Source organism: Capricornis sumatraensis, chromosome 2, assembly GCF_032405125.1.
Source record: "Capricornis sumatraensis isolate serow.1 chromosome 2, serow.2, whole genome shotgun sequence".
In the NCBI taxonomy this organism is placed as follows: domain Eukaryota; kingdom Metazoa; phylum Chordata; class Mammalia; order Artiodactyla; family Bovidae; genus Capricornis; species Capricornis sumatraensis.
In genome coordinates, this window is record NC_091070.1 from 199,687,215 (window position 1) to 199,714,953 (window position 27,739).

The following is a 27,739-nucleotide window of genomic DNA, read 5'->3' on the forward strand; positions in this document are numbered from 1 at the left end:
AGCCGCTGAGTGGCTCAGGCTGGCTCCTGGAGGAGGCTGATAACGCACCAGCTGGGCCCCCCACCATCTATCGGGGCTGCACAGCCAGTCCCGAGGGGGCATCGCTCGGGGGGCCTGGGAGGGGGAGCCTCTGGGCTGGGGCAGGGCGTCAGGGGACGTGGGGGAAGCTCTCCGCGCCTCCCGCCCTGCGGGAAGGGGATTCTGAGCTCCTTGATTGACAGACAAGGGGGAGGATGCTCCTTCAACGCCTTCCTCCTTCCTCCCCACCCCTCTCTCCGCAGGCCGGACCTCCCCGTCCCAAGCCCGTTTTCTCTTTGGCGCTCCCAGCCTTTTACTCATCTCTGTGTCTGTGCTCCAGTCTCTTTCGGAGTGCAGTTTGTACTTCCATCTTCTTGTATCGGTCGCGTGTCTCCCTTCTCCTTCCTTCACCTGAATTCATCGTTCACGCCTTCTCTCTCACCTCTCACCCGCCCTCTTTTTCCAGCTGGCTCTCCCCCTGCCTTCTCTCCAGCTCTCCCCACGTGCCTGCGCTGCCCTGATGCCCCTCGAGGCAGGGCGAAGTCCGGTGCCCTCACCCAAGTCTCACTTTTTGTGCTGCCTCGCCTCCTGCGGATCTCTCCACCTGCTCTCTGGGCAGAAGGCGAAGGCTGCTCAGGCCCTGGCTCCAGGACCCAGAGGTTCTGTTACTCCCAGAAGACATTCTTGCTCCTCCAGCTTTCTGGAACATGGCTGGCACCTTTCCTGTTCTTCCTCTACCGAAAACGTGTGGATTTCACAGGGTCACATTGTAGGCTACGCCCGAATCACGCTAAAAGCCCCACCCAGCAACTGCAGAGTTGAAAGTAGGTTGCAGCGCACTTTACTTCAGTTAGACTTGAAGAGGCGCTTCCAGCCTGGAGTTGGTTTTGAAAAAAGGGTGCAGAGTCCTAGCTTGAGTGTTATTAAGATAGAGTGGCAGGGGCTTGGAATAATTTTCAAGATGACTTCCCTCATGCTCAGGGTGACGAGCAGAAACACTGTACTCTTATTGTATTCCAGGGAGCCTAATATCACAGGGCAACGTCTGCCGGGCAGTCTCCTCCCCTAGCCCAGGGCAGAGGAGCAGGGGAGATGGGAGGTGTCCAGTGTCTGTGATGGGCTGTCTTTCTCCTTATCCTATCCTATCTCCTTCGGCCAAGATCCCAGGTGAGTCAGGTGGCTGGAACCGGTGGAACTTGCTCTGGGATGAAGATGGGAGGCATTTGGCTCCCCTTCAGATCTGGTCCGCGGGCCTGGAGCCCCCAGCTTGGCTCTCCTCTCAGTTTTCAGACCGCAGCAGTCCACACAGTGGCCGAGAGCTGGGGCTTAAGAATCATGCAGACTCTAGCTGAAAGCCCAGCTCTTCTCCTCACTGCTTGTGGGAGCACCTGGGCTTCTGGATGTTCTTTTCGCTTGCCAGTAAAACTGCTTCTGTCATGACTTCCCTGCGGGGTTACTGGGAGGAAGCTGGGATAATGTACGTGTTATCACTGCACCTGAGACTCGCCAGAAGACCCCCTAAGCTCGGCTTAGCCGTCACTTCTGGGAAGCTCGTCTTAACCCCTGGGCTAAGGGCTTCCTCTGGGCCACACCAGCATCTCTGCACTCACTGCCCTGTGTTGCCTGTTTCCTTGTCTGTGTGCAGCTCCAGCATCAGGTCTGGGAGCTCCTCGAGGGCAGGCAAGGGGTGACTTTCCTCTCTGAGTCACCAGCACCCACGGTTGGGCCCAGAAAAGGGAAGCCCGAGGGGTGGTGAAGAGACCCGGAGAGAGAGACTAAATCCTAGTCCATACCCGTCTGCCCCACATAGGCACAGACACACATAGGACCTGCACAGCCTCTCTCAAGCTCTCTCCGGCTGAAGGTCCTGGGGTCGGTGAACACCGATGCTCCATCTGGTCTTCAGTTGGTGGGGAGGGGTTGTTCTCCCCCTCCCTGCCCGCGTCTGCCGACAGCCTCAGCTGCCCCCTGGTGGCTGCACACTCAATGAGAAGGGTAGGTTCAGTAGAGCCCTTGAACTGGACCTTCAGGGGGCTCTTCCCCCTTAAGCACTGGGACCAAAGGCCTTCCTATGGCCAGGCCTGGGGGCCTCGTAGGTTGTGCAGCACCTTGCACTGTGGGTCTCAAGGGCAGCTGGGCCTCCAAGCGCCCCCTCTTTGTGTCCCTAGAGGCCAGCTCCTTGAAAACTTCAGGTTCTGAGTACTACTGGTGCAGCCAGGCTCTGGGGGACTTAGCATCTGGTCCTCATGACACACCCCCCTTTCTCTCAGAAATGGTCCAAGAGCCCCATGGCCTCTGTCTTGAGTCATTATTCCAGAGAATAAGGAATGATGTTTGTGGTGCCCTGCTCCCTAGAGACCCTGGCCCCGTGGGGAAGAAGAATAGAGAGCTTGAAGAGAGAGAGAGAGAGAGAAAGTGCAGGGACGAGTCTCAGTATCGTCCTGAGCAGGCTGGAAGATGGTGGAACCTCATGGGGAGCACTGATGGGGTTGTGTGAACTGCACCTCTACCTGCAACCTGGGCGCCTTTTCCTGCTTCTCATGAAGGCACTGGGCAGTGGGTGGCCCCGAGGGTGACAGGTGCCAGGGGACGAACAGGAATGTGTGGGGTGAGGATGCATTTGGACAAGTGGTTTGGGAGCTGGTGGGATTTGGGAGAGGACTAGGGGGCATTTGGGTGCATAGGGCAGGTCTGAAGTGCAGTTGAGCAATTTCTAGTTCAACCAGAGATTTTGCTTTCCAGCTGGATGCCCACTGGGAGGTTAAGAGGACAGGTCTGGGCCAGGCAGCCTGGACACAACACCGATGTGACCCCAATACCGTGTTGGACAAATCAGTCAACCAAGCTCCAGGTTACTCATCTGTAAACTGGGGGGAGTACGTGAGTGTCCATCTAATAAGAGGTGAAGACTCAGAGAAGCAGTGCACATAATACGCAGAATAGTGTCAAGTGTACCATTAGTGCACACAACAAATGTTAGTGCACACAACAAATGTTAGCTTTTGTCTTATTATTATCATTACTACAGGATGAACTTGGTTGGATGCAGGACCGCTGTGTGTCAGAGCTAGCAAAATCCTTTGAGTCATTTAGCCCAGTTTAGTATTAATAATATTCACAGTAGAATCTGAAGCCCAAGGAAGGGATGGCCCCTGCCCAATGTCATGTGACAAGTCAGGGTGAGAGGCAAGCTAGAGGCTCTGCATGGCTGGTTGGAACAGAAAGTGCTGGGCCCAGCTGCTCCCCTGGACCTCGGGAGGAGCCGGTGTAATGGGGCTGGTTCGTTCTGCACTGCTGAGGCCGGTACTGTTCTGTACGTGGACTTTGCAAATGAGTAACCGGGCTCCTGACCAGTTCAGGCTGTGAGCTTGGGGTGTGGGATGGGGGTGGTGGTGAGGATGGGTGCTGGCGAAGTGGAGGAGGGGTCGAGGAGGAGAGTGAGCTCCAGCGACCAAGGAGGAAAAGGAGAGAGCGGGATGGGAAGAAGATGATGGAAGAATCTTCCAGGTGCCAAGAGCTAACAAGTTTCAACAAGAGACTGGGAAGGGTCTTCCCTCCAACCCAAAGGCAGTGATGGTAGTGGTGGTGTTGGTTTGCACGTTGAAGCTAACAGCTACTTTGTGGTAGGTAGGATGATTTCTGATTGGAGATTTATTCTGATCCTATTTTCTTGAGGAAAAAATGCAGACTCAGAAAGGGAGGTAAGTTGCTTAAGGTCACAACAGTCTGGAAGTGGCACTGGGCCCTGCTCTTTTCACTTTAAATCCATTGTTAATTCTACCTCAATGTAGAGTTCCGTGTGTGCTTGTGTGTGTGTGTGTGTGTGTGTGTGTGTGTGTGTGTGTGTTTGAGAGAGAGAGAGAGAGAGAGAGAGAGAGAGAGAGAGAGAGAGAGAGAGAGAGAGAGAAATGGGAAGATGAAGAGGACAATAAAGTGTTTGTACTGTAGCACTAACAGTCCACCGGAAAGAGGCATCTGGGAACTGGAGAGCGGTACCCTTAGTAACGAAGCAGATGCTGGGTAGTGGCTGCTTCTGCCTCCATCCTGCCTGCTCGCTCCTCCACATCTTCCGCCTCCAGTACTCTGTTGAATCTGCTCTCACCAGGAGCACCGGAATCCTGTCTTCTTGTTGCAGGATACAGTGGCCTGTTGGATGCTTCTGCCCTCAGCACAATAGGATGATGGCCGCTTTCTCTGGGGAGTGCTTTCTGCCCAACCTGGTGAACCCTCAGCGCCCCAGGCTCACACAGGCCCATGGATTCACAGCCTCATGTTGGTCATGGTGTTTGTTGCTCTCTGAACAAGAAAGCTGATCTCTGTGAGGCAGAGACCACAGCTGCCTCGTTTGTCGTGATGTCCGAGTGTCCAGCACAGGTCTGGAACAACGGGAGGTCCCCGGTCATAAGGACCTTATGAATGAATGTCATAAGGACCTTATCCCCTCCATTTATTTACATTCCTTCCCATGAAGTATCAGCTTCTGAATCAGCATCTTCAGCTCCATCCCCTCGAGGACCCAGTTACCTCCTGCACAACTCTACAGGAACCCCAGACCAAGATGGAATTCTGGATCTCTGACTCATCTGAGGCCCCTGTGCTGCTAGGGGCGCCACCGTTCATCCACCCAGGCCAGAGGCGGGAAGCACCCCGAATCCCCCTCCCTTACCCCACCCCATCTTCCCTGCTTCAGGTCTGCTGCTTGCATGGGTGTTTGCAGCCACCCTCTGTCCTTCTCCTTGTTTTCACTCTTGCTTCATGCTCAAACTATCCTCTGCACATGGTCACTTGAGAGACCTTTCCCAAACACAGAGTCAAGCGGGACCCGGTTCCTCACACCTGTGAGGTGAGCCTCCCTCCTCCAGGAGGGGGCCTGGACTTGAAGCCAGACTTCCCTGGGCAAATCCTGTCCTGCCAATTTTATATTAGCATGATGTTGGGCAAGTTAGTTGGATATTTAGGCAGAGATAGGTACGTCAGCCCCTGAATATGAAAATTAAGGGTAAAGTGATGCCCATCTTATTGGGTTGCAGTGAAGAGTAAATGTGTTAATATATGTACAGGAAGCATAGAGTAAATAAATACTTAGTGAGTGTTAGTAACAGACACCTTTCTTTTCCTCTTTTGCCTCCAATGTCTTGATTAGCCACGAGATGGCACATTGCAGGCGCTCTGCTACTTGACTACCCCAAGCTTTCCTTCCTCCCCTACCACAGTGCTTCACATCTCAGTGCCTATTTGTTTACGTTCTGGGCTTCTGTTTTCCCTTCTGCCAGCCTCACCAACTTCTGGAACGCTTTCTGATACATCTTTCCCACTCCAAACTCACCAAGTGGATTATGTTTTCTGTCTCCGAGCTCCTGGAGGGCATGACATCTCCAGGTCCCTGGGCAGAGTCCCTGCATAGAAGAAGAGCTGTGTTTGTCAGATGAATGAATATGTGTCAACCAGTCCCAGCTCAGCCACTTAAATAATTTGCATGATCTTGGGCAAATCAATTTACCTCTTAAGTTTTTTTTTTTTTCTTAAATGGACATCAAAGAGGCTCAACAACATATTTGTGGAGACAGCCCAGTGCAAAGCCTTAGTAAGATCTGATGTGTAGAACCAGGGCCTCCTTGCCCAGACACCTGCCTGCCAACCATGGAGCATTCTCATTGCCCACCAGCTATTCCCCACTTGTGCTTACTCCTGTCCCCTATCCCAGTTGAGGGTATTAGAAATGAGTTTACCTCTTCCTAAAGGTCCTTCTTTATTAAGTATGGTCTGGAATTAGCAGCAAGCTGGCTGGGCTGGGTGGGCCGAGGCTTAGTTGATGGTTCAGCTGAGTCCAGTGGGCTCCTATTTGCCTGGAAAGCACAGGCTCAGCCTCCCTGTCCCTGAAAGCCCCACTGTCCTCCTGAATGAGGCCCTCCTGGGCCTTGTCTTCTTCACTCTGGTTCCTGACGTCCCAGCTCTGGCTGGGGTGGGACACTGCCTCTGTTTGGATGACCCTGGTCACTGTGGCTCTCCCATAAAAACCCTGAAAACAATGGTCCTTCCTTAGGACAAACTCCCAGGAGTGGGATGACTCCATGAAAGAATACAAGCATTTTTGAGGCTCTTGTAAAGTACATGCTCACCAGTGATTTCTTTAACAGTTGAAGCCATTTATACTTAATCAGTTCACTGTAAACAGCGTGGTTGGGGGAAGATTCCAGTTTGCATTGCTGCCAAACACTTAAAAATTGTTCGCAAAGCATAATACTTTCTTTTTGCCAAATGTCTGTTCTGTCCTTCCTCCTTTCTCCTTATTGCTGGAAATATCTTGAAAAGCCACCAAATGGCAGCACTCACACACAATCCTTGGGATGCTTAATGCCACCAGCAACCCCTTTTCCTGTGTGTAGAGGAGAATCTGCCCAGGCCGAGGGTCCGAGCGTGGTGACCACTGATAGGATCCATGAGAGATGTGGGGGTGGCCCAAATGGAGAGATCACTGGTTGGAAGTCAAGTGCTTGGGATTCTAGAACTCATCCTGTTCTGCCTTAAGTTTAGCTACCATTTATTTCCTGAGGACTGCCTGGGCTACATTTTATCCAACCATCACATCAGGAGCATCCATCACCAGGATTTGTGTCTATATTTACAATTCCTTTTCCTGTACACTGGCTGTCTTAAAAATTGTACGTATCCCGCTGCAGATATGCTGGAATTTCTGTATCTGCCATGGCACCCTCAGGCATGGGGACTAGGTTGTTCTCTGTAGACCCTATCTCTGCCTAAATATCCAATAACTGCCTCACTCCATATTAAGCAAGAGTTCTACAGGGTGTGGCATCCTATAATATTCCAAAAGGAAACTCAGATACAGGGCTATCTATATTCAGAATTCCTTGTAAATATCTAAGGTTTTTATATACTCTTATCAATTTACCCATTCCCTAGACAGTGTAACAAGAGACTATAAGACGATGCAGTTACTTTCTGTTAATCATAAGGGAAGATAACTGAGGATAAAGCTGTCACGCAGAGATATGCAGAGATGAAAGAAATCTAGATGTTGAATTGGAGCCTACATCAAACTGTGCTTGAAAGCCACACTACAATTAGTTACATGAGCCAATAATTTCATTTTGAAGTTGAAGTTAGTTTGAGTTTTTTATGTTTTTTTTTGTGGGTTACACCAAAAGGAAACCTATATCATCCAGGAAGATATCAGAATTATTTCTAATAGTTGTTAAAACCAATCAGAAGTATCATAAATTATACAATTTATCCCCAAACCATATAGTTGTGTTTTGGCATTATATTTATCTTCCTCTGGTAACAAAATTCCTTCGTTAATCATTATATGAGGAGACTTAGAATTAGCAAACTTTCTTTAGGAACACATGGATTCCATTCTTAGATTTTAGGATAATGTGGCACGTGAGTATGGGAGGCTTGTAGCAGTCTGGAGTCAGCTCGAAGTGGAGCAGAGTCAGGGCCAGGGTCATTTTACATTTAGCCATGGAAAAACGCTGCCTAATGCAGTTCCTGGGGACACCAGGGAGGAAAAGTAATACCTGATAAATCTGTATATTATTAGAAACATGTAGTCAAGGCTATGGTTTTTCCTGTGGTCGTGTATGGATGTGAAAGTTGGACTGTGAAGAAGGCTGAGTGCCGAAGAATTGATGCTTTTGAACTGTGGGGTTGGAGAAGACTCTTGAGAGTCCCTTGGACTGCAAGGAGATCCAACCAGTCCATTCTGAAGGAGATCAGTCCTGGGTGTTCTTTGGAAGGACTGATGCTAAAGCTGAAACTCCAGTACTTTGGCCACCTGATGCAAAGAGTTGACTCATTGGAAAAGACTCTGATGCTGGGAGGGATTGGGGGCAGGAGGAGAAGGGGACGACAGAGGATGAGATGGCTGGATGGCATCACTGACTCGATGGATGCCAGTCTGAGTGAACTCCAGAAGTTGGTGATGGACAGGGAGGCCTGGCGTGCTGCGATTCATGGGGTCGCAAAGAGTCGGACACGACTGAGCGACTGAACTGAACTGAGACAATCTTTTTATATATGACACCTTTTCCAGGGAAACAAAATCCATATTCTAAACCAAACCAAGTTTGTGATAGAATTCAGGAAAGGTTTTAAATACACTGGGACCGTAAAGTTCCTTTGTGTCAAGACTAAGCGATAGTGAATTGTATCAACAATTGATTCTGCAGGATCCATAGAACTAGAAAAAATTTCCAAATTATGGAGAAGAAACACTAGTTTTACTATTATTCATTCAGAAATCTGTGCAGTTGAGCATGAGAATTCTTTTTTTTTTTTGAGAGACAAAAGAAGGTTTTTAATAAGTAAAATACAGAGCATGTAGTGTTTTACATTCACAGTTCTGCTCTCTGTTGCCATGACAATTTACCCTAGCCTTGAATTTGCAGCAAAGAGCATGAGAATATTAAACCTGGTATACTCAGTGGATTATACTGTGTTTGATAAAGCAGGTTTTTCTTATATCATATTGGAAAAGCATATTTTCTTATACCATATATTTTCTTATACCATCCCTGGTGGCTCAGATGCTAAAGAATCTGCCTGCAATGCAGGAGACCCAGGTTCAATCCCAAGTCAGGAAGATCCCCTGCCCAAGGGCATGGCAACCTGCTCCAGTATTCTTTCCTGGAGAACTCCATGGACTGAGGAGCCTGAGGAGCTACAGTCCATGGGGTCACAAAGATTCGGACATGACTGAGCAACTACTATGGGAAAGGGACATTAAGAACTTAGAACAGGAATTTAGATTGTGCCTGGGTGCTGCCTTGTCTGGGGTGGAGATGGCTGGCATCAATACATGCCCACTTGTCAAGGAACAGAGCTGTCTTTCATGAAATTAGCTGATCTCTTTGGGGGCTCGTCTGAACTCCCTGGCCATAAAAGAAGACAAACCAGGTAACGTGGCAGGGAGCCACCCCAGTGCCGGTGAACTGTGGGCACAGAGTGAGTGAATTTTGTCAAGCAAGCACAATTGTACACTTCCATCCTGTTTACCAGCTTGAGTCTTTACCTTGATCCACCTGAGAATGGTAGGGAGGCATAGGGGTGTCTTTTTTCCACAATTTTCCTTGGAGAATTTCAAGGGGTAAAGATCTGTAATGAAAGTGAAGGTCCTCCACTCCCCCCACCCCCAAACGCTACACGAATCATGAATGCAATTCCTAAAGCTAACTCTAGGAACTGACAAAGGCTGGGTACTACAAGCCTAGCCTGTGGATCACAATAAACTGTGGATGATTCTTCAAGAGATGGGAGTACCAGAGCACCTGACCTGCCTTTTGAGAAACCTATATGCAGGTCAGGAAGCAACAGTTAGAACTGGACATGGAACAACAGACTGGTTCCAAATAGGAAAAGGAGTATGTCCAGGCTGTATATTGTCACCCTGCTTATTTAACTTCTATGCAGAGTACATCATGAGAAACACTGGGCTGGAAGAAGCACAAACTGGAATCAAGATTGCCGGGAGAAATATCAATAACCTCAGATATGCAGATGACACCACCCTTATGGCAGAAAGTGAAGAGGAACTAAAAAGCCTCTTGATGAAAGTGAAAGAGGAGAGTGAAAAAGTTGGCTTAAAGCTCAACATTCAGAAAACAAAGATCATGGCACCTGGTCCCATCCCTTCATGGGAAGTACACTGGGAAACAGTGGAAACAGTGGCTGGCTTTATTTTGGGGGGCTCCAAAATCATTGCAGATGGTGATTGCAGCCATGAAATTAAAAGACTCTTACTCGTTGGAAGAAAAGTTATGACCAACCTAGATAGTATATTGAAAAGCAGAGACATTATTTTGCCCACTAAGGTCCGTCTAGTCAAGGCTATGGTTTTTCCAGTAGTCATGTATGGATGTGAGAGTTGGACTGTGAAGAAAGCTGAGCACAGAAGAATTGATGTTTTTGAACTGTGGTGTTGGAGAAGACTCTTGAGAGTCCCTTGGACTGCAAGGAAATCTAACCAGTCCATTCTAAAGGAGATCAGTCCTGGGTGTTCTTTGGAAAGAATGATGCTAAAGCTGAAACTCCAGTACTTTGGTCACCTCATGCGAAGAGTTGACTCATTGGAAAAGACTCTGATGCTGGGAGGGATTGGGGGCAGGAGGAGAAGAGGATGACAGAGGATGAGATGGCTGGATGGCATCACTGACTCGATGGACGTGAGTCTGAGTGAACTCCGGGAGTTGGTGATGGACAGGGAGGCCTGGTGTGCTGCGATTCATGGGGTCACAAAGAGTCGGACATGACTGAGTGACTGAACTGAACTGAACTGATGGGATTTGAGTCTGGGATAAGAAGGTTTTTGTTTGGAATATTATCAAGATATTTTACATAGTTTCCTGATGCTAACAAGTCTTGTGCAGCCTGAACAGGAATTTCTTAATGATTTCGAGATTCACCACTTATTTGATGTGTAAGTGCCAAATATTTAATACATATTAGATACTCAGTGGATTAATAGACATGGTCCCTGCCTTCATGGAGCTTCTATTCTAAAGTGGAAAATGGATACCAAATAGATAAATACAAATTGTGTTAATACTGAGTGCCATGAAAGAAATGAGTGGGCTGGGATAGACAGTAATCCAGTGGAATTTACTTTTTTTCACCTTAGTTGATTTACAATGCGCCAATCTCTGCTATATCAGCTTTACACATATATACATTATTTTTAAAGTTCTTTTCCCAGGTTTATCCCAGGAAAATGAAATGAAAATCACTCAGGCATCTCCAACTCTTTGTGACCCCATGGACTATACAGTCCATGGAATTCTCCAGGCAAGAATACTGGAGTGGGTAGCCTTTCCCTTCTCCAGGGGATCTTCCCAACCCAGGGGTTGAACCCAGGTCTCCCGCATTGCAAGCAGATTCTTTACCTGCTGAGCCACCATGGAAGACCAAGAATACTGGAGTGGGTAGCCTATCCCTTCTCCAGGGGATCTTCCCAACCCAGGGGTTGAACCCAGGTCTCCCGCATTGCAAGCGGATTCTTTACCCGCTGAGCCACCATGGAAGACCAAGAATACTGGAGTGGGTAGCCTATCCCTTCTCCAGTGGATCATCCCAACCCAGCAATTGAACCAGGGTCTTCTGCATCTTAGATGAATTCTTTACCAGCTGAGCTACCAGGGATGCCCCTTCAAGCTGTGTAGGGGTGTCATTAAGGGATGGCAGTTAGGTTATCCCAGGAGATTGGATATAATTCCCTGTGCTATCCAGGACCTTGTTGTTTATCCATTCTAAATGTAATAGCTTGCATCTACCAAACCCAGACTCTCAGTCCATCTCTCTCCTTCCCTCCCTTCCCCTTGGCAACCGCAAGTCTGATTTCTATGTCTGTGAGTCTTTTTCTGTTTAGTAGACAGGTTCATTTGTGCCATATTTAGTTTTCACATATAAGTGATATCATATGGTATTTATTTTTAAGGGGAATTTACTTTAGATGGGGTTGTCTAGAAAATCTTCTTTGAGAAGGTGACATACAAGTTGAAACCTGAAAGATGGTAATGGAAGTTAGCCCTCCTTTTCCTCATGTGGCTCGTAGCAGCAAAATTATGGCAAGTAGCTAGACAGTTTAAATAGCCCTGAAACATGATCCCTGCCAAGTAAAAGCAAACTAATCTTCTTGACAATATGGGTAGACAGTAAATGGAAGGAAAGCACTGATCACATCAGTAATAACCCACTCTAACAAGAAGATCCCCAAATAGAGGGACCTAAATCAGATAGAAATTTCTTTCTCTCTCACATTAAAGTCTCAGGGAAGCAAGTGGTCCAGAATTTGTAGCATGGTTTGCTTTACAAGACCGTCAAGGCATCCAGGCTCCTTCAGTCTTCTTGTTCTCCATCTTCAACACGTGGCTTTCGGTTAACGATCTGAGATAGTTACCAGCTCCCACCACCGCCTCTGCTTTTGAGCAAGTGAGAGGACATAAGAGGGAATGGGAAGGTATGCACCTTTCTTTTTGAAGACATTAGCTGGAAATTGTATACGTCCCTTCTGCTCACAGCTCTGCCTATAACCGACTTCCTCCTTTAGCTGAAAAGGAGACTAGGAAAAGTGGTCTTTCACTGGGACTATGTTCTCAGCTAAAACTATTGCTATTTCTGTAAGAGTGGAGAAAAGATGTTGAAGGGACACTGAGTCATCTCTGCCACAAATAGCCTACTGTCTGTGGGCTAGGACAGATGTTTTTAAAAAGAAAGTCTATCAGGGATAGTGCTGAGACCATGAAGGGTGTCATAGCATTTAGAGTCTAGTAATTAAAGGTCACCATTCACAGGCCATACAGGGAAATCTGTGAGTATTCCGTCTCAAGTCAGGAATAGGTGATGTGGGCAAGTATCTTGAAGGAGTCACATAAACCTGACCAAAACACTGTCACTCTCTCTTCTTGTCCCTCTCAACTGGGAGATGGCACACAAGCAAAAACAATGCTCAACTTCTTAAACACAAATCCTAAAGTTTTTCTGTAAAGGACAGTACACCCAACAGAGTTAGTTGTACATCATATCAAGTGTCATGTTTTTATTCTTTACCTTTTGTGCATCACTGATCATTTTACAAATTTGAAGAAAACAGCAAATCTTCCCCCAGAAATATATACATTTTCTAAGCGCCAGTAAAAGAGTTTGTCTATGATCTTCTGACCCCAGTGTACTCCCTGAGCCCATTTCTGGAACCTATTGAGAGCCATTCCTTTGTCCTAATATCTTGGAGAACCTTAGCAGATGGATATGTCTAGTAGTGGAGGTACCCCATGTTTAGGAGGCAAGTCATTTTATCCTTTGGCAGTTTGAGAATACTGAACAAAAAAACTTCCTCCTTTGTAAAACTCACCCATTGGTACAACTCAAAATTTCTTTAACAATATATAGATTTGATGGATAGCTACATGTACAAGGATGAAACTAAATAACTTTTCTCATACCATATACTCAAAAAAATAAAATGAATTAAAGAGTTAAAAGGAAGAGTAGAAGCCATAAAATTCCTAGAAGAACACTATAGGCAGTGAGCTCTTTGTCGTGGGTCTTAGAAATATTTTTTTGGATCTGTCTCCTTATGTAAAGGAAAAAGAAGCCAAAATAAATAAATGAGACTGCATCAAACTGAAAAGCTTTTGCACAGGGAAGGAAACCATCAACAAAATGAAATCATACTGAATGGAAGATTCAAATGATATGTCTGCTGCTGCTGCTGCTAAGTCGCTTCAGTCGTGTCCGACTCTGTGCGACCCCATAGGCAGCAGCCCACCAGGCTCCTCCATCCATGGGATTTTCCAGGCAAGAGTACTGGAGTGGGGTGCCATTGCCTTCTTTGAATGATATGTCTACTAAGGGGTTAATATCCACACTCTCTAAAGAACTCATACAACTCAATATATTAAAAAGTCCAATTTTAAAAATGGGCAAAGGACCTGAATAGGCATTCTTCCAAAGAAGACATACAGAGGGCCTACAGACACATGAAAAGATGCTCAATGTCACAAACCGTTGTTGTTCAGTCACTCAGTCATGTTTGACTATTTGGAACCCCATGGACTGCAGCACGCCAGACTTCTCTGTCCTTTACTATCCCCCAAAGTTTGCTCAGATTCATGTCCATTGAGTTGGTGATGCCATCCAGTCATCTCATCCTCTGTCATCCCCTTCTCCTCCTGTCTTCAATCTTTCCCATCATCAGGGTCTTTTCCAATGAGTCGACTCTTGAAGTCAGAATCTTAGCTCACCTACTTTTCCTCCTGTTTACTCAATAATGCCTTTGTTTCTCAGTATTTGGACTCTTCACCACAACCCTGCTGAATGGAAAGACCCTCAGGTATGACAGTCCCAAACTCCACCCAGTGGCATCTGAGATAGTCAGCAAGGATAGGAGGGAACAGAAGATATTCACAGTAGAGGCCATGGTTAGAACAACCATTCATTGGTTAGGAAAGAGAAAACAGAACAAAATTTCTATGCTTTTAAAAGAAAAATACTTTGGGACTTCCCTGGTGGCTAAGACTCTGCACTCTTGAGGCAGGGCCCCCAGGTTCGATCCCTGGTCAGGGGACTAGATCCCACATGCCACAATTAAGAGTTCAAAGGCCTCACCTAAAGGTTCTGCATGCTGCAAACAAAGACAGAAAATATCACGTGCCATAGCTAAGACTCAGGGCAGCCAAGTAGATAAATAAATATTTAAAAATAAAACAAAGAAAAGAAAAATATTTCCTATTTGTAAAGTTTCCAATGTTCCACGATGATTCCTCATCAACAGAAACACATCACATCCTTTTGGGAAGCAAAAGGTATGTGATTAGCTGACTGACACAATGTCGTTTAACCACCTTCTACCCCACTTTCATTTATTCATAAAGTCAAGCTAGTCATTGAGTTGTGATATAGATCACAAACAATGTCTTACTGGAAATCATTAAAGGAGCAAAATTATGAAGCCCTTGCCTTGTAAAATATTAACGCATATTTGAGTTTAGACCTTCAAAAATCCCACTCTCATTTACACTTAAAGTTAACCTGAATGAGGGTGAGAAGGAAAGGAGAGACCTACAGGATCTGGAAGAGAAAGAGCATTATCTTTGGCTGCGAATCAGTGTTCAGAGCCACCACACAGTCTAAATCTAGGCTGTGCTCATCCACACCTCCCACAGAGATGGGGAGGTGGAGAGGCCAGGATCTGAATGACTTGAGCATTTGAATTGCCACCCCTTGAACTTGGCACAGGGATTCCCAGGTGGCTCAGTGATTATAAGCCACCTGCCAATGCAGGAGACACAGGTTCTAACTGTTGCTTCCTGACCTGCATATAGATTTCTCAAGAGGAGGTCAGGTTGTCTGGTATTCCCATCTCTTGAAGGATTTTCCACAGTTTATTGTGATCCACACAGTCAAAGGCTTTGGCATAATCAATAAAGCAGAAATAGATGATTTTCTGGAACTCTCTTGTTTTTTTGATGATCCAGCAGATATTAGCAATTTGATCTCTGGTTCCTCTGCATTTTCTAAAACCAGCTTGAACATCTGGATGTTCACTGTTAACTACTGCTGAAGCCTGGCTTGGAGAATTTTGAGCATTACTTTACTAGCATGTGAGATGAGTGCAATTGTGCAGTAGTTTGAGCATTCTTTGGCATTGCCTTTCCTTGAGCAATATTGCATAGGAACCTGGAATGTTAAGTCCATGAATCAAGGCAAATTGGAAGTGGTCAAACAGGATATGGAAAGAGTGAACGTCGACATTCTAGGAATCAGCAAACTAAAATGGCCTGGAATGGGTGAATTTAACTCAGATGACCATTATACCTACTATTGCGGGCAGGAATCCCCAGAAGAAATGGAGTAGCCATCATGGTCAACAAAAGAGTCTGAAATGCAGTACTTGGATGCAATCTCAAAAACGACAGAATGATCTCTGTTCGTCTCCAAGGCAAACCATTCAATATCACAGTAATCCAAGTCTATGTCCCAACCAGTAATGCTGAAGAAGCTGAAGTTGAACGGTTCTATGAAGACCTTCAAGACTTTTTAGAACTAACACCCAAAAAAGATGTCCTTTTCATTATAGGGGACAGGAATGCAAAAGTAGGAAGTCAAGAAACACCTGGAGTAACAGGCAAATTTGGCCTTGGAATGTGGAATGAAGCAGGGCAAAGGCTAATAGAGTTTTGCCAAGAAAATGCACTGGTCATAGCAAACACCCTCTTCCAACAACACAAGAGAAGACTCTACACATGGACATCACCAGATGGTCAACACCGAAATCAGATTGATTATATTCTTTGCAGCCAAAGATGGAAAAGCTCTATACAGTCAACAAAAACAAGACCAGCAGCTGACTGTGGCTCAGATCATGAACTCCTTATTGCCAAATTCAGACTGAAATAGAAGAAAGTAAGGAAAACTGCTAGACCATTCAGGTATGACCTAAATCAAATCCCTTATGATTATACAGTGGAAGTGAGAAATAGATTCTAGGGACTAGATCTGATAGATAGAGTGCCTGATGAACTATGGACGGAGGTTTGTGACATTGTACAGGAGATGGGATCAGGACCATCCCCATGGAAAAGAAATGCAAAAAAGCAAAATGGCTGTCTGGGGAGGCCTTACAAATAGCTGTGAAAAGGAGAGAGGCAAAAAGCAAAGGAGAAAAGGAAAGATATAAGCATCTGAATGCAGAGTTCCAAAGAATAGCAAGAAGAGATAAGAAAGCCTTCTTCAGCAATCAATGCAAAGAAATAGAGGAAAACAACAGAATGGGAAAGATTAAAGATCTCTTCAAGAAAATTAGAGATACCAAGGGAACATTTCATGCAAAGATTGGCTCGATAAATGACAGAAATGGTATGGACCTAACAGAAGCAGAAGATATTAAGAAGAGGTGGCAAGAATACACAGAAGAACTGTACAAAAAATATCTTCATGACCAAGATAATCACAATGGTATGATCACTCACCTCAAGCCAGAGATCCTGGAATGTGAAGTCAAGTGGGCCTTAGAAAGCATCACTATGGACAAAGCTAGTGGAGGTGATGGAATTCCAGTTGAGCTATTTCAAATCCTGAAAGATGATGCTGTGAAAGTGCTGCACTCAACAGGCCAGCAAATTTGGAAAACTCAGCAGTGTCCACAGGATTGGAAAAGGTCAGTTTTCATTCCAATCCCAAAGAAAGGCAATGCCACAGAATGCTCAAATCCCATAGACCATAAAGAAAAGTTTACATATCTTACTTCATGAAAATTTAGAAGTCCCATATGATCAAAGACACCATAAATATAGTTTTCAAAAAGTAAAAGAATGGGGGGAAAATTACAAAGAAAAGTTATAATCAAGGATTATTATCCACAATATGTAAAGAACTTACATGAATCAATAAGAAAAAGATAACTTCATAGAAAAATAAACATAGATGACATACACATCACAGAGAACAAAACAAAGATAAACATAAATGGCCAATAAGCATGTTTTGAAAACTAAAAGTAATGTCTCCAATAATAGGAAAAGAGCTAAAAAAATTATGGTATATTCACATTACAGAATTTCATGGTCATGATTAGAAATGAGATGTATTTTTATTGAGTGAAAAAAGTAAGAACAATATGGATATGATCCCATAGATAAGAATACGTACATACATATGCATATCTGAAATGTACAGGAAAAAGTCTGAAAGAATGCATCCTAAGCTATTCTGTTTTTAGGAAAAGCAGTAGGATTGGGCAGGGAGGTCTGGCTATGTGAAATGGGATTTTTACCTCTTACCCCATAGCTTTTCTCGTGTTGTAAATCTTTTACAATGAGCATACATTCATGTATTATGAATGCAATTCTGAAAAAGATTTTAAAAGACCAGAAAATATATGGAAGTCACTTACAAACTTCTTGATATTTGGCATTATTAATGACCAGAATCAAACAGAAAAGATGAGAAAATCTCTGAATCATACTGAAACCCTATGTTACCCTGTTACCATACTTTGATTACTCTATATTTTAGTGGACCTTGAGCTGTAATTTGACTTTAAAACAAAATGTATATAATCATCATCTCCTAGGCTCTAACATTAGGGGAGTTTCTTCAGGTGCAAGTAGATCCCCTTCTTGGGTTTGATGAAAATATGGGGCATGAAGACAAGAGGCTCGGTGGGCTCTACTGTCATCTGGAAGCGGAGCAGAATCAAGGCAACAATCACCTTTATCTCAACTATGGCAAAATTCTGCCCAATGCAGTTCCTGCAGACACAAAGAAAAAGAGAGACTTGAAGAACTGATCCTTCTTCTTACGCTTTAATAAGATACTAGAAAAACAAGTCTGATGTTAACAATACATTTGCACATGAAATTCCATACCAACTTTTGGACTTTGGACTTCCCTTGTTCCCTGTAAGAATGTGAGCTGGAAGGTTCATGTTGATGCCCTTCCAAAACAAAGTGGCACTTGGAGCTGCTCACAGAATTGTTCCTCCCTCCACCCACCCCTCCACCCGCCGTGAAGTAGTTCTAATGTATAATAAAACATGATGACTATAGTTGGTAACACACTGTATTGTAGAACTGAAATTTGCTAAGAAAGAAGAACTCAAATGTCCTCTCACAGACAAAAAGGGACAGGTATATAAGCTGAAGAATGCTAAGGAACTACATGGGAAGGAATCTTCTCACAGTGTATATCGAATCATCATGGTGCGTATATCAAGCATCTTACCATTTAAGATTCTAATATAAAGATGAAATAAAAGATGAAATAAATTGTTTTTCTGAAAAAGAATCATGTCATTTTTATTGGGAGTGAACCTGCATTGAACCCATGAGCAACAGCTTGCCTTGCTGTTTAGCCTTCTGAGCCATGGCTGTATAGGATGCCATAGCAAAGGGTGCTGTCCTTCGTGAAACTAATTGACACTTTCAGTGGCTCAAACAGGCGCTAAGGTCTACCTCATGGTCGGGTGAGGAGATAAGTTTCCATAGAAGAACTTATAGAGCTGGGGGGCTGAAGCGAGAAGGCTGTTCCCAGGTAAACATTTTTATGTGTTTTTAAAAACTTCAAATAGTCCTCACCTTGGTCCAGATGAGAATGGTAAGTAAGCATGGGAGTGTCTTTTATTATTTTCCTGGGAGAACCTCAAGGGGTCAAAGACCTGAAACGAGAGGGTAACCCCACGACCATCCCCAAAACACCATTAACACATTTCTGAAGCTACTGCTTAGCACTGATCAACAGAAATATCCATGCACCACATATGTAATTTCAAATGTTCTGGTATCCACATTTTTACAAGGGGTAATGAATTTTATAATATAATTTATTTAACAGAAAATATGATCATTCCAACATGAATTCATATACATAATTACTTCAAGAAAATATTTCCTATTTTTTTCTACTACAGCTGCAAAATTTTACTTTCCCAGCACATCTCAGTTCTAACCAGCCACATTTCAAGCACTCCACACCACATGTGGTTAATGACTACCACCCTGGACAGCACAACTCTAGATGGGCTGACCTTGTCTGGTCTCCCAGGTGATTAGTCTCTTACCCAGACTAGGAAAGAGGAAAGCAGAAATACCATGGCCGGTGGTAGTATTTTCACTTTGAAGGTACAAGTGCATCTACTTAGAAGTCAAGCCAAGATGACCCATGTGATCAGTTGTCCAACTTCCCATTACACGTAACAGGTTTGAAACTAGCAGCATAAAAAAAAGGAAGTATCTGCACATGTTGTGTTTAGAGTTTCAAGAGACTCAGGTATGCTACAAACCTTCTTTTTGCCTCTTCAGATCCTTCCTCCTCCCTTTCCCACCTTACTCTGGGCTCCAATCTGACCCACGGGGTTTCCTGTTGGGTTTGACCAACAAAAGGCATTGAAAGGAAATCTGAAGAGTGGGACAGTCATACCTGTGGGTTTTCCCAGACGGCAGGGTTGTGGTGGAGACCCCAGATACTGAGAACCACGGTCATTCCTGAGAAAGGAAGGAAATAGAAGAGATTGCAGAAAAAAGAGCAAGTTGTGAGCTCCTTTTATACTGCTCTTCAGTAACATTTTTCTGTTTGAAGGGAAAGACTTAGTTCCTGGCAGAGTTCTGTGGGCTGTAGCTGATGCCAGCAGTGAAGGACCCATAAAAAGATGGGGTTTGGTGGCACCTTAGTTTTCAAATCAATGATCTATTTAATACCTGATTTTATCTTAAGGTGCTCTTGGTATCATGTCAAAATGATAGCCTATGTTATGTTCTCCACTATCCCTAGAAATTGTTTATACATCTATTCATGGACTATAAAGTATCCAGACACAACAGCTTAGGTACATTTAGGAAAAGAATTGTACTTCCACTGTGCAGATCCAATGACGAGTTTCTGTTGGTGCAGGTCATACAGGGAAGTAAGGAATTTTGGCAAATGTTCATGTAGTATGAGGATTTTTAAAATGACAGAAGAAACAAAAATAAATAAAATTTAAAAAACAAAAAAGGAAAAAAGACAGAGGTGAGATAATTTGAGGATTATTTGGTTATCAGAAATAATTTTGGTAAAGTAATTCTCGATCTGTCAACAAAGGGACAGTAAGTGACAGGCTGTTGGTACTGATACAAGCAATCCTGTTGGCTTGTTCCTAAGGGCAAGAGTTGACTGAACACTGAAGCAAATTAAGTGGAGGGTATCTCATGTGATCTCTCTGCCTCCCACTTGCCCTGCTCAGATACTTGTGCTGTTCTGAAGAGCACTGGGCTCCAGACGTAGAACCTCTGAGCAAATTATAGCGCTGCTCAATGCACTTTGGGATCCCCCAGTGGGTTTTTGGCTACACCAAAAGTATCTGAAAGTGCTCTGTAAACTGCAAAACACATATAAGTGTCTGCTAAGAGCATGTTTCAAGGTGAAAAAGATGAGATAATCTATTTGAAGGCTCTGTGTAAACTTTTAAGTGATGCATACTTACTAGGGTAATATTACTATGATGATGAAGACAAAGACTCTCTTTGGGTCTTCTAGATAAAGATGAAAGTGTTAATCTCCCATGAAGTCTTGCCTGGTCTCAAATGCAGCCAAGCCAGGATTATCTTAGAAACAACATCCCAAAATGGAAGAAACCCTGAGTTGGGATTCTGGTGATATAGGTTCTGTTCATAGCTTTGCTTCAAACGACTATATACCTTTGGGAAAGTCTCAGAAACCCACATCTGGTCAAGGCATTACCCACTGAGAACTTAACAGGTGCCCAACCCTAAGCCAGCTATCCTGAGGTTTGTCTTTTGACTCTTTCAAGAGTTGAGAATCCCTCTGGTCTTTTTCACTGTGGTCCCCAGGTTTCAATGATCTTTAGAAACTGCTTAGGAAAAGAATGCAAAGACCTGCAGGCAAAGAGCGTCCATCTGGAAAGGTAATGGGCTTGCTGAGTTCTCTGGAAATGGACACGGCTGGAGGAGCTATGCGGAGTGACTCCTTAATGCACATTGTAGTGTATGACATCTCACTCAGTTGGTCCCTGTGAGTACAAGAGAGGGAACGCAGGGAACTCAGACTCCATATTCAGTTTGTAAATACTGACATATTTTTCTATTCAACCTTTGCTCTTGGTCAAAGTCCTTTTACCCATTGGTTTATGTAACAGAATGTTAAAAAGGAACACTTTCTGCCTCAGGATCAGCTGAGGTCCCAGAGGACAAGGATCCATACAGGTGCCACACATCCTCACCTTGAATGTGGAGAAAAGGGAGGGAACCTCCTACACTTTGGTGGGAATGCAAACTGGCGTAGCTACTGTGGCAAACAGTATGGAGGTTCCTCAAAGAACTGAAAACAAAGCTACCATACGCTCTTGCAGTCTCACTCCTGGGTATATATCTGGAGAAAACTCTTATTTGAAAAGATACATGCACCCCAATGTTCAGTGCAGCATTCTTTACAAGAGCCAAGATATGCAAGCAACCTAAATATCCATCAACAGATGAGTGGATAAAGAAGATGTGCTATATATACAGAATGGAATACTACTCAGTCATAAAAAGAATGAAACAATGTCATTTACAGCAACATGGATGGATCTAGAGATCATGCTAAGTGAAGTAAGTCAGAAAGAGAAAGACAAATATTATATGATATCACTTACACGTGAAATTTAAAATATGATATAAATGAACTTATTTGCGAAACGGAAACAGACTCACAGTCAAAGAAAACAAATTTATGATTGTGCATGCTAAGTCGCTTCAGTCGTGTCATTCTTTGTGACCCTACGGACTGTGACCCAACAGGCTCCTCTGTCCAAGGGATTCTCCAGGCAAGAACACTGGAGTTGGTTGCTGTGCCCACCTCCAGGGCATCTTCCTGACACAGGGATCAAACCTGCATCTCTTTACCTCTCCTGCACTGGCAGGTGGGTTCTTTACCGCTAGCACCATCAAAGAAAACAAAGTTACGGTTACCACAGGGGTTAAGTGAGGAGAAGAACATTAAAAAGTACAGTCACTTTGTTGTACACCAGAAACTAACACAACATTATAAATTAATTTTACTTGAAAAAAACTCCAAATAGCCTCATAATAAAGTGAAGCACTAAACTAGTGGTAAAGGATTTGCTGAGAAGATTCCTGAAAATGTTTTGCAACATTTAGCTCATATAAATCAAGGAATGGCAAAGGAATGCAGAGAGGAGGCCTCCAAGTTTTGAGAGGGAAAAAAGATCCTTCCAAAGAACTGCTGGAATGCTGGAGTGCTGTGGAGAATGCTGGAGAGGGGGTTCCCTTCATATTTAGCAAAGAGGGAATTAAAGAAGATCACAGTAGATGTTCTGACATGTGCTCCTTAGAGGCTGGGAGGAACAGAACTAATAGGAAAGGCCGTAACTCACAACAGACAGGCAGGGAAATGAGCAGGGACAAAGCAAGAACCCTACAGTGAGTCCTATGGGCCAGTGAACCAGCAAGAAGGACATCTTCTGAACCAGCTTGAAGAACACTCTAAGGGCAAGAATTTCTTTGCCCCTAGAATCATCATCATAAAGTCCTAGTGAGAGAATCTCCAAAAACCTCACTGAGAGTAAAAGGAAGCACCAACTTTAAAGGGTAAGATGGCAACAGTACCAGCTGCCTTTCTCCTCACCCTTTCTCCCTCCTGGGACCATTTCTGGAAGGGTTGGTAAGCAGAAGCCAACAACAACCCCCTCTTTATTTTCTTGGGCTCCAAAATCACTGTAGAGGGTGATGGCAGCCATGAAATTAAAAGACACTTGCTCCTTGGAATAAAAGTTATGATAAACCGAGACAGCATATTAAAAAGCAGAGACATTACTTTACCAACAAAGGTCCATCTAGTCAAAGCTATGGTTTTTCCAGTAGTCATGTATAGATGTGAGAGCTGGACTATAAAGAAAGCTGAGTGCTGAAGAATTGACGCTTTTGAACTATGATATTGGAGAAGACTCTTAAGAGTCCCTTGGACTGCAAGGAGATTCAACCAGCCCATCGTAAAGGAAATCAGCCCTGAATATTCATTGGAAGGACTGATGCTGAAGCTGAAACTCCAATATTCTGGCCACCTGATGCGAAGAACTGACTCATTGGAAAAGACCTTGATGCTGGGAAAGATGGAAGGCAGGAGGAGAAGGGGACGACAGATGGTTGGATGGCATCACTGACTCAATGGACATGAGTTTGAGCAAGTTCTGGGAATTGGTGATGGACAGGGAGGCCTGGTGTGCTGCAGTCCATGGGGTCACAAAGAGTTGGACATGACTGAGCAACTGAACTGAACTGAATTGACTGGCAACTGCTTCACCCACCTCTAGCTTCCAGACCCAGAGAAGTACTGAACTGGAATAGATGGAGATGCCCCAAGTGGATAACAATTTGAAGTTTTTATTATTTTACTGGACCAGACAGCTTTATTATTGAAATGAGACTGCTCTTGTGATTTAAACGGATGGGAACACTATGAGATTCACTCACAGTTTCACCCCAGTGATGAAAAGTACTTCAGACGGTAAAGCGTCTGCCTACAATGTGGGAGACCCAGGTTCGATCCCTGGGTTGGGAAGATCCTCTGGAGAAGGAAATGGCAACCCACTCCAGTACTCTTGCCTGGAAAATCCCATGGATGGAGGAGCCTGGTTGGCTACAATCTATGGGGTTGCAAAGAGTCGGACACGACTGAGCGACTTCACCTCACCTCATACAAGTTTGAAGTATCAGCGGGAGAAGAGTAAATTTTTATTTGATCATAGATAGTCAGGTTGGTTCAGCAAAATGACAGCATACATTTGGTCTTTTTGCTTCAGGTATTTTTATTTGTTTTTCTGATTATTTAGCAGGCTTTGGCCATTCATTAATGTGAAGTTTTAATTTTGAACTCTTTCCTCCTCGAGTTCATAATAAGAAGAGGAATTCTGCTTAGCCTAGCACTTTTCATACTTAAGAAAAATAATGCTGTCCATCTCAGCCCTGGTGCAAAAAGATGAGAGGCCTTTTAACCCAATGCAGAAATAGGTTGACAAGGAGGCAAATGGAGATGTTGAACAACTTTCTAACTTTTTCAGAAATTTGCTCTTTGCGGTGCGGTTTTATTAGAATTATAAATTTTTGGACTGTTCTGTACAAATTTCATTAAATGTAATGAAAGTCCATTTTTTATTCTCTATAATATGGTTGCCATTTCTCTCATTGAAATAAATGGTAGCAAAGAGTTCCTCTGGAGTTTGTTTTATCACCTGGCAAAGATTTTCTTATAGTTTTCACATTTCACATAGGCCAAACAAGAATAAGAAGGTCGATATTTGAGTTGTGTATATACATCTACCCTACTCGAGGTTAAAATATCTGATTAATATTGGGAGGTGATATACACTGTTTCTAAATTCAGTGAATGAATAAAAACTTACTAGTCAACACTGCATCTTGTGCTATATAGATTAGACCTTTGACTTATGGTAGGAAATGACTGGTGTTTCATTATAAAAAGTAAGATCTCTGCTTCAGTTCAGTTCAGTTGCTCAGTCGTGTTTGACTGTTTGCGACCCCATGAACTGCACCACGCCAGGCCTTCCCGTCCATCACCAGTTCCCAGAGTCTACCCAAACCCATGTCCATCGAGTCGGTAATGCCCTCCAACCATCTCATCCTCTGTCATCCCCTTCTCCTCCTGCCCTCAATCTTTCCCAGCATCAGGGTCTTTTCAAATGAGTCAGCTCTTTGCATCAGGTGGCCAAAGTATTGGAGTTTCAGCTTCAACATCAGTCCTTCCAATGAACACCCAGGACTGATCTCCTTTAGGATGGACTGGTTGGATCTCCTTGCAGTCCAAGGGACTCTCAAGAGTCTTCTCCAACACCACACTTCAAAAGCATCAATTCTTTGGCTCTGCTATACCTATATAAATTCATATTTTCCTTTACAAATGTTCTAATTGAGCTGACTTTTGCATTTGAAACATGGTGTTTTCCCTCTAGTCACTGGGCTGGGTTGTTAGGATCTTTTTCTTTGATCAACAAAACAAATACAATGGCGGCATTTTCCTTGCAAACAATGTATCTGAGGAGCAAAGATATAACCTGGGCTTCACTAACAGAAAGATGTGCTCAAAGTCTAGCCAAATGGAGTCGAAGTTTTCCACCTGACTAACTCCTATCTATCCTGTAAGAGGCAGCTTAAGTGTCAGATCTCCCAGTAAATCTTCCTGAGCCTCCCATGCCAGATTAGGTGCTGGTCTTCTAAATCTCTGTGGTCACTAATGTATATATCTCTCTTTACCCTCACCATGTTATACTGCAATCAACTATATGGGGATCAGACTTTCCTGGTGGTGCTGTGGATAAGCATCTGCCTGCCAATGCAGGGGACATGGGTTTGATCCCTGGTTCAGGAAGATTCCATATGCCATGGATATGGAAGTTTTCATAAGCCCATGTGCATCACAACGACTGAGCCAGTTCTCCAGAGCCTGTGAGCAGCAACTACCGAAGTCAGTGCAGCCCCTGCTTGCTTCTACAGAAAGTCCATGAACAGCAAAGAAGACCTAGTGTAGCCAAAAATAAATAAATAAATATTTTTTAAAATAAAAAAAATATATGTGGACTGGTCTTCTGTACTATAGTATGAGTTGATTGAGGGCAGAACCCACATCAAATATGGCAGCTTTTTATAGTGGCTCAGTACTGAAAGCTTCCCTAGTAGCTCAGCTGGTAAAGAATCTGCCTGCAATGTGGGAGACCTGAGTTCGATCCCTGGGCTGGGAAGATCCCCTGGAGAAGAGAACAGCTACCCATTCCAGTATTCTGGCCTGGAGAATTCCATGGACTGTATAGTCCATGGGGTTGCAAAGAGTTGGACACGACTGAGTGACTTTCAGTTTCACTTTCAGTACTTCAGTGGTACACACTGTACTTGAGTTTAACACATGTGGACTGAGTATGTTTATTACTTTGTTCTAAGTCCAAAGTCCATCCTGAGAAGTGAACAAGGGGATGGGAGAGAACGTCTCCATGAGGCTTAGAAACACAGACGTTCACTCAGGTCTTTCAGAAGCACAGACTCACTGGAGTCCTACTATTCAAACTGTGTATGCAAATCTAGGAAGATCATATCCCCATTTCCAAAGCACCAGGGCCTGAGTGAAAGAAAGAAATAGGACCTTTTACACACACACTGACTTAAAAAACAATGAAATAGAAAACTTACGGATGAGTGTAAAAGAGAAAGGGATAATTTTGGGCCTTCAAGAAAAAGAGAACAATAGTAGCCTGCCTCTTCTACTCATATATATATATATATATACGAAACACTATGATCACCAAGAGGAAAGAATAAAGCAAAATCCCGCAAGGAAAACAAGGAGGAAATTTTTATGGATGCAGATCTTACCAGGTAATGGAAGACCCATCCCCCAGGATGGCTCTGATCTCCTCCCGGCATCTCTCCTGATGCTCAGGGTACAGAGCTAGGTGGTAGAGAAGCCAGGAAATGCCTGCTAATACAGAGTCATGCCCGGCCAACATGAATGTGTTCACCTCGGACCATAGGTCTGCATCTGTGAAGCTATCATTTTCAGCCTAGAAAGAGTAGTAGAGATACTTTAATGCAGTGTCAGTTTACAGATGTTTGAAGCCCCAATCAAAACAATGGTTTTAGGGGAAAAACTGGCTATCAAATAAGAGTTTTCATTTTTATGCAGTTTAACAAATATATACTTTGAGTCATGTTTTGCCCAGGGCATAAAGGAGAACCAAAGACAGATAAGCAGGCCCCTGCAATGAGTTCCTGCAATCATTTAGTCAGATTTATCCAGACTTTTCAGCATCTCTTCCTCATTGTTTTATCAGCTTAATCTGATTCATTTTCCCGTGTTTCCCTGAACCACCATGTATCTTTATGGTAATCACCAAATCCTGCTGCATTTGTAAAAAATTTAGTCTTATCTGACTCCCTCTAGTGACGGAATTGTAGAATTCAGTTTTTAATCTCAAACTGTGCAGCACCAACCATCAGTTCAAAAGTACTGTTAAATTTAGTTGATCAGTTTTGCTTTTGTCTTCCCTCCTCCCACTCATCTAACTATCCACACAATTAACTAGATACATAAGCAGGCTCAGAATTTGAAACATTTTGTTTTTTTGTCTTCCCTCCTCCCTCTCTTCTAACTACCCACGCAATTAATTAGATACATGAGTAGGCTCAGAATTTGAAAGACTTACCTGAGCAGAAAGGACAATATCCAGGAAGTCCCGGTACTTCCTCTTCTGAGTGTTAGCCTGCTTATTCTCATCCTCGAGGGAATTCCTTCTATCCTTGACTATCTTGTCTAGGGTAGAATAAATATTCCCCATTACCAAAGTGACAGAAAAGTCAATCAACGTAAAATAAATCACAGAACAAGCCATGACCCCCCGGATAGTTTCAAATCATATCTAATTTCCTGAAGTTAGAGTGAGTACATTACATTTAAATAGATTTAACTTATGCAGGGGGGCTTCCCCGGTGGCTCAGATGGTAAAGAATCCATCTGCAATGCAGGAGACCCAGGTTCAATCACTGGGTCAGGAAGATCCCCCCTGGAGAAGGGAACGGCTACCCACTCCAGTATTCTTGCCTGGTGAATCCCATAGACCGAGGAGCCTGGTGGGCTACAGTCCATGGGGTCACAAAGAGTTGGACATGACTGAATAACACTTAATTTATGCAGATGTGTATTTTCC

At 44.0% G+C, this 27,739-nt stretch overlaps 1 protein-coding gene across 1 annotated transcript in view; it reads right to left on the minus strand.

Moving 5' to 3' along the window:
- Positions 1 to 17,617: 17,617 nt before the first annotated feature.
- Positions 17,618 to 27,739, minus strand: part of CYP4X1 (cytochrome P450 family 4 subfamily X member 1) — a 28,080-nt gene continuing 17,958 nt past the window's right edge. Inside the window, exons 6-11 of the mRNA XM_068965699.1 lie at positions 27,239 to 27,345; positions 26,409 to 26,596; positions 20,907 to 21,040; positions 19,453 to 19,517; positions 18,612 to 18,691; positions 17,618 to 17,786 (exon numbers count right to left, since the gene is read on the minus strand). Of these exons, the coding sequence (XP_068821800.1) occupies positions 17,618 to 17,786; positions 18,612 to 18,691; positions 19,453 to 19,517; positions 20,907 to 21,040; positions 26,409 to 26,596; positions 27,239 to 27,345 (743 nt within the window). The remainder of the gene's footprint in view (positions 17,787 to 18,611; positions 18,692 to 19,452; positions 19,518 to 20,906; positions 21,041 to 26,408; positions 26,597 to 27,238; positions 27,346 to 27,739) is intronic.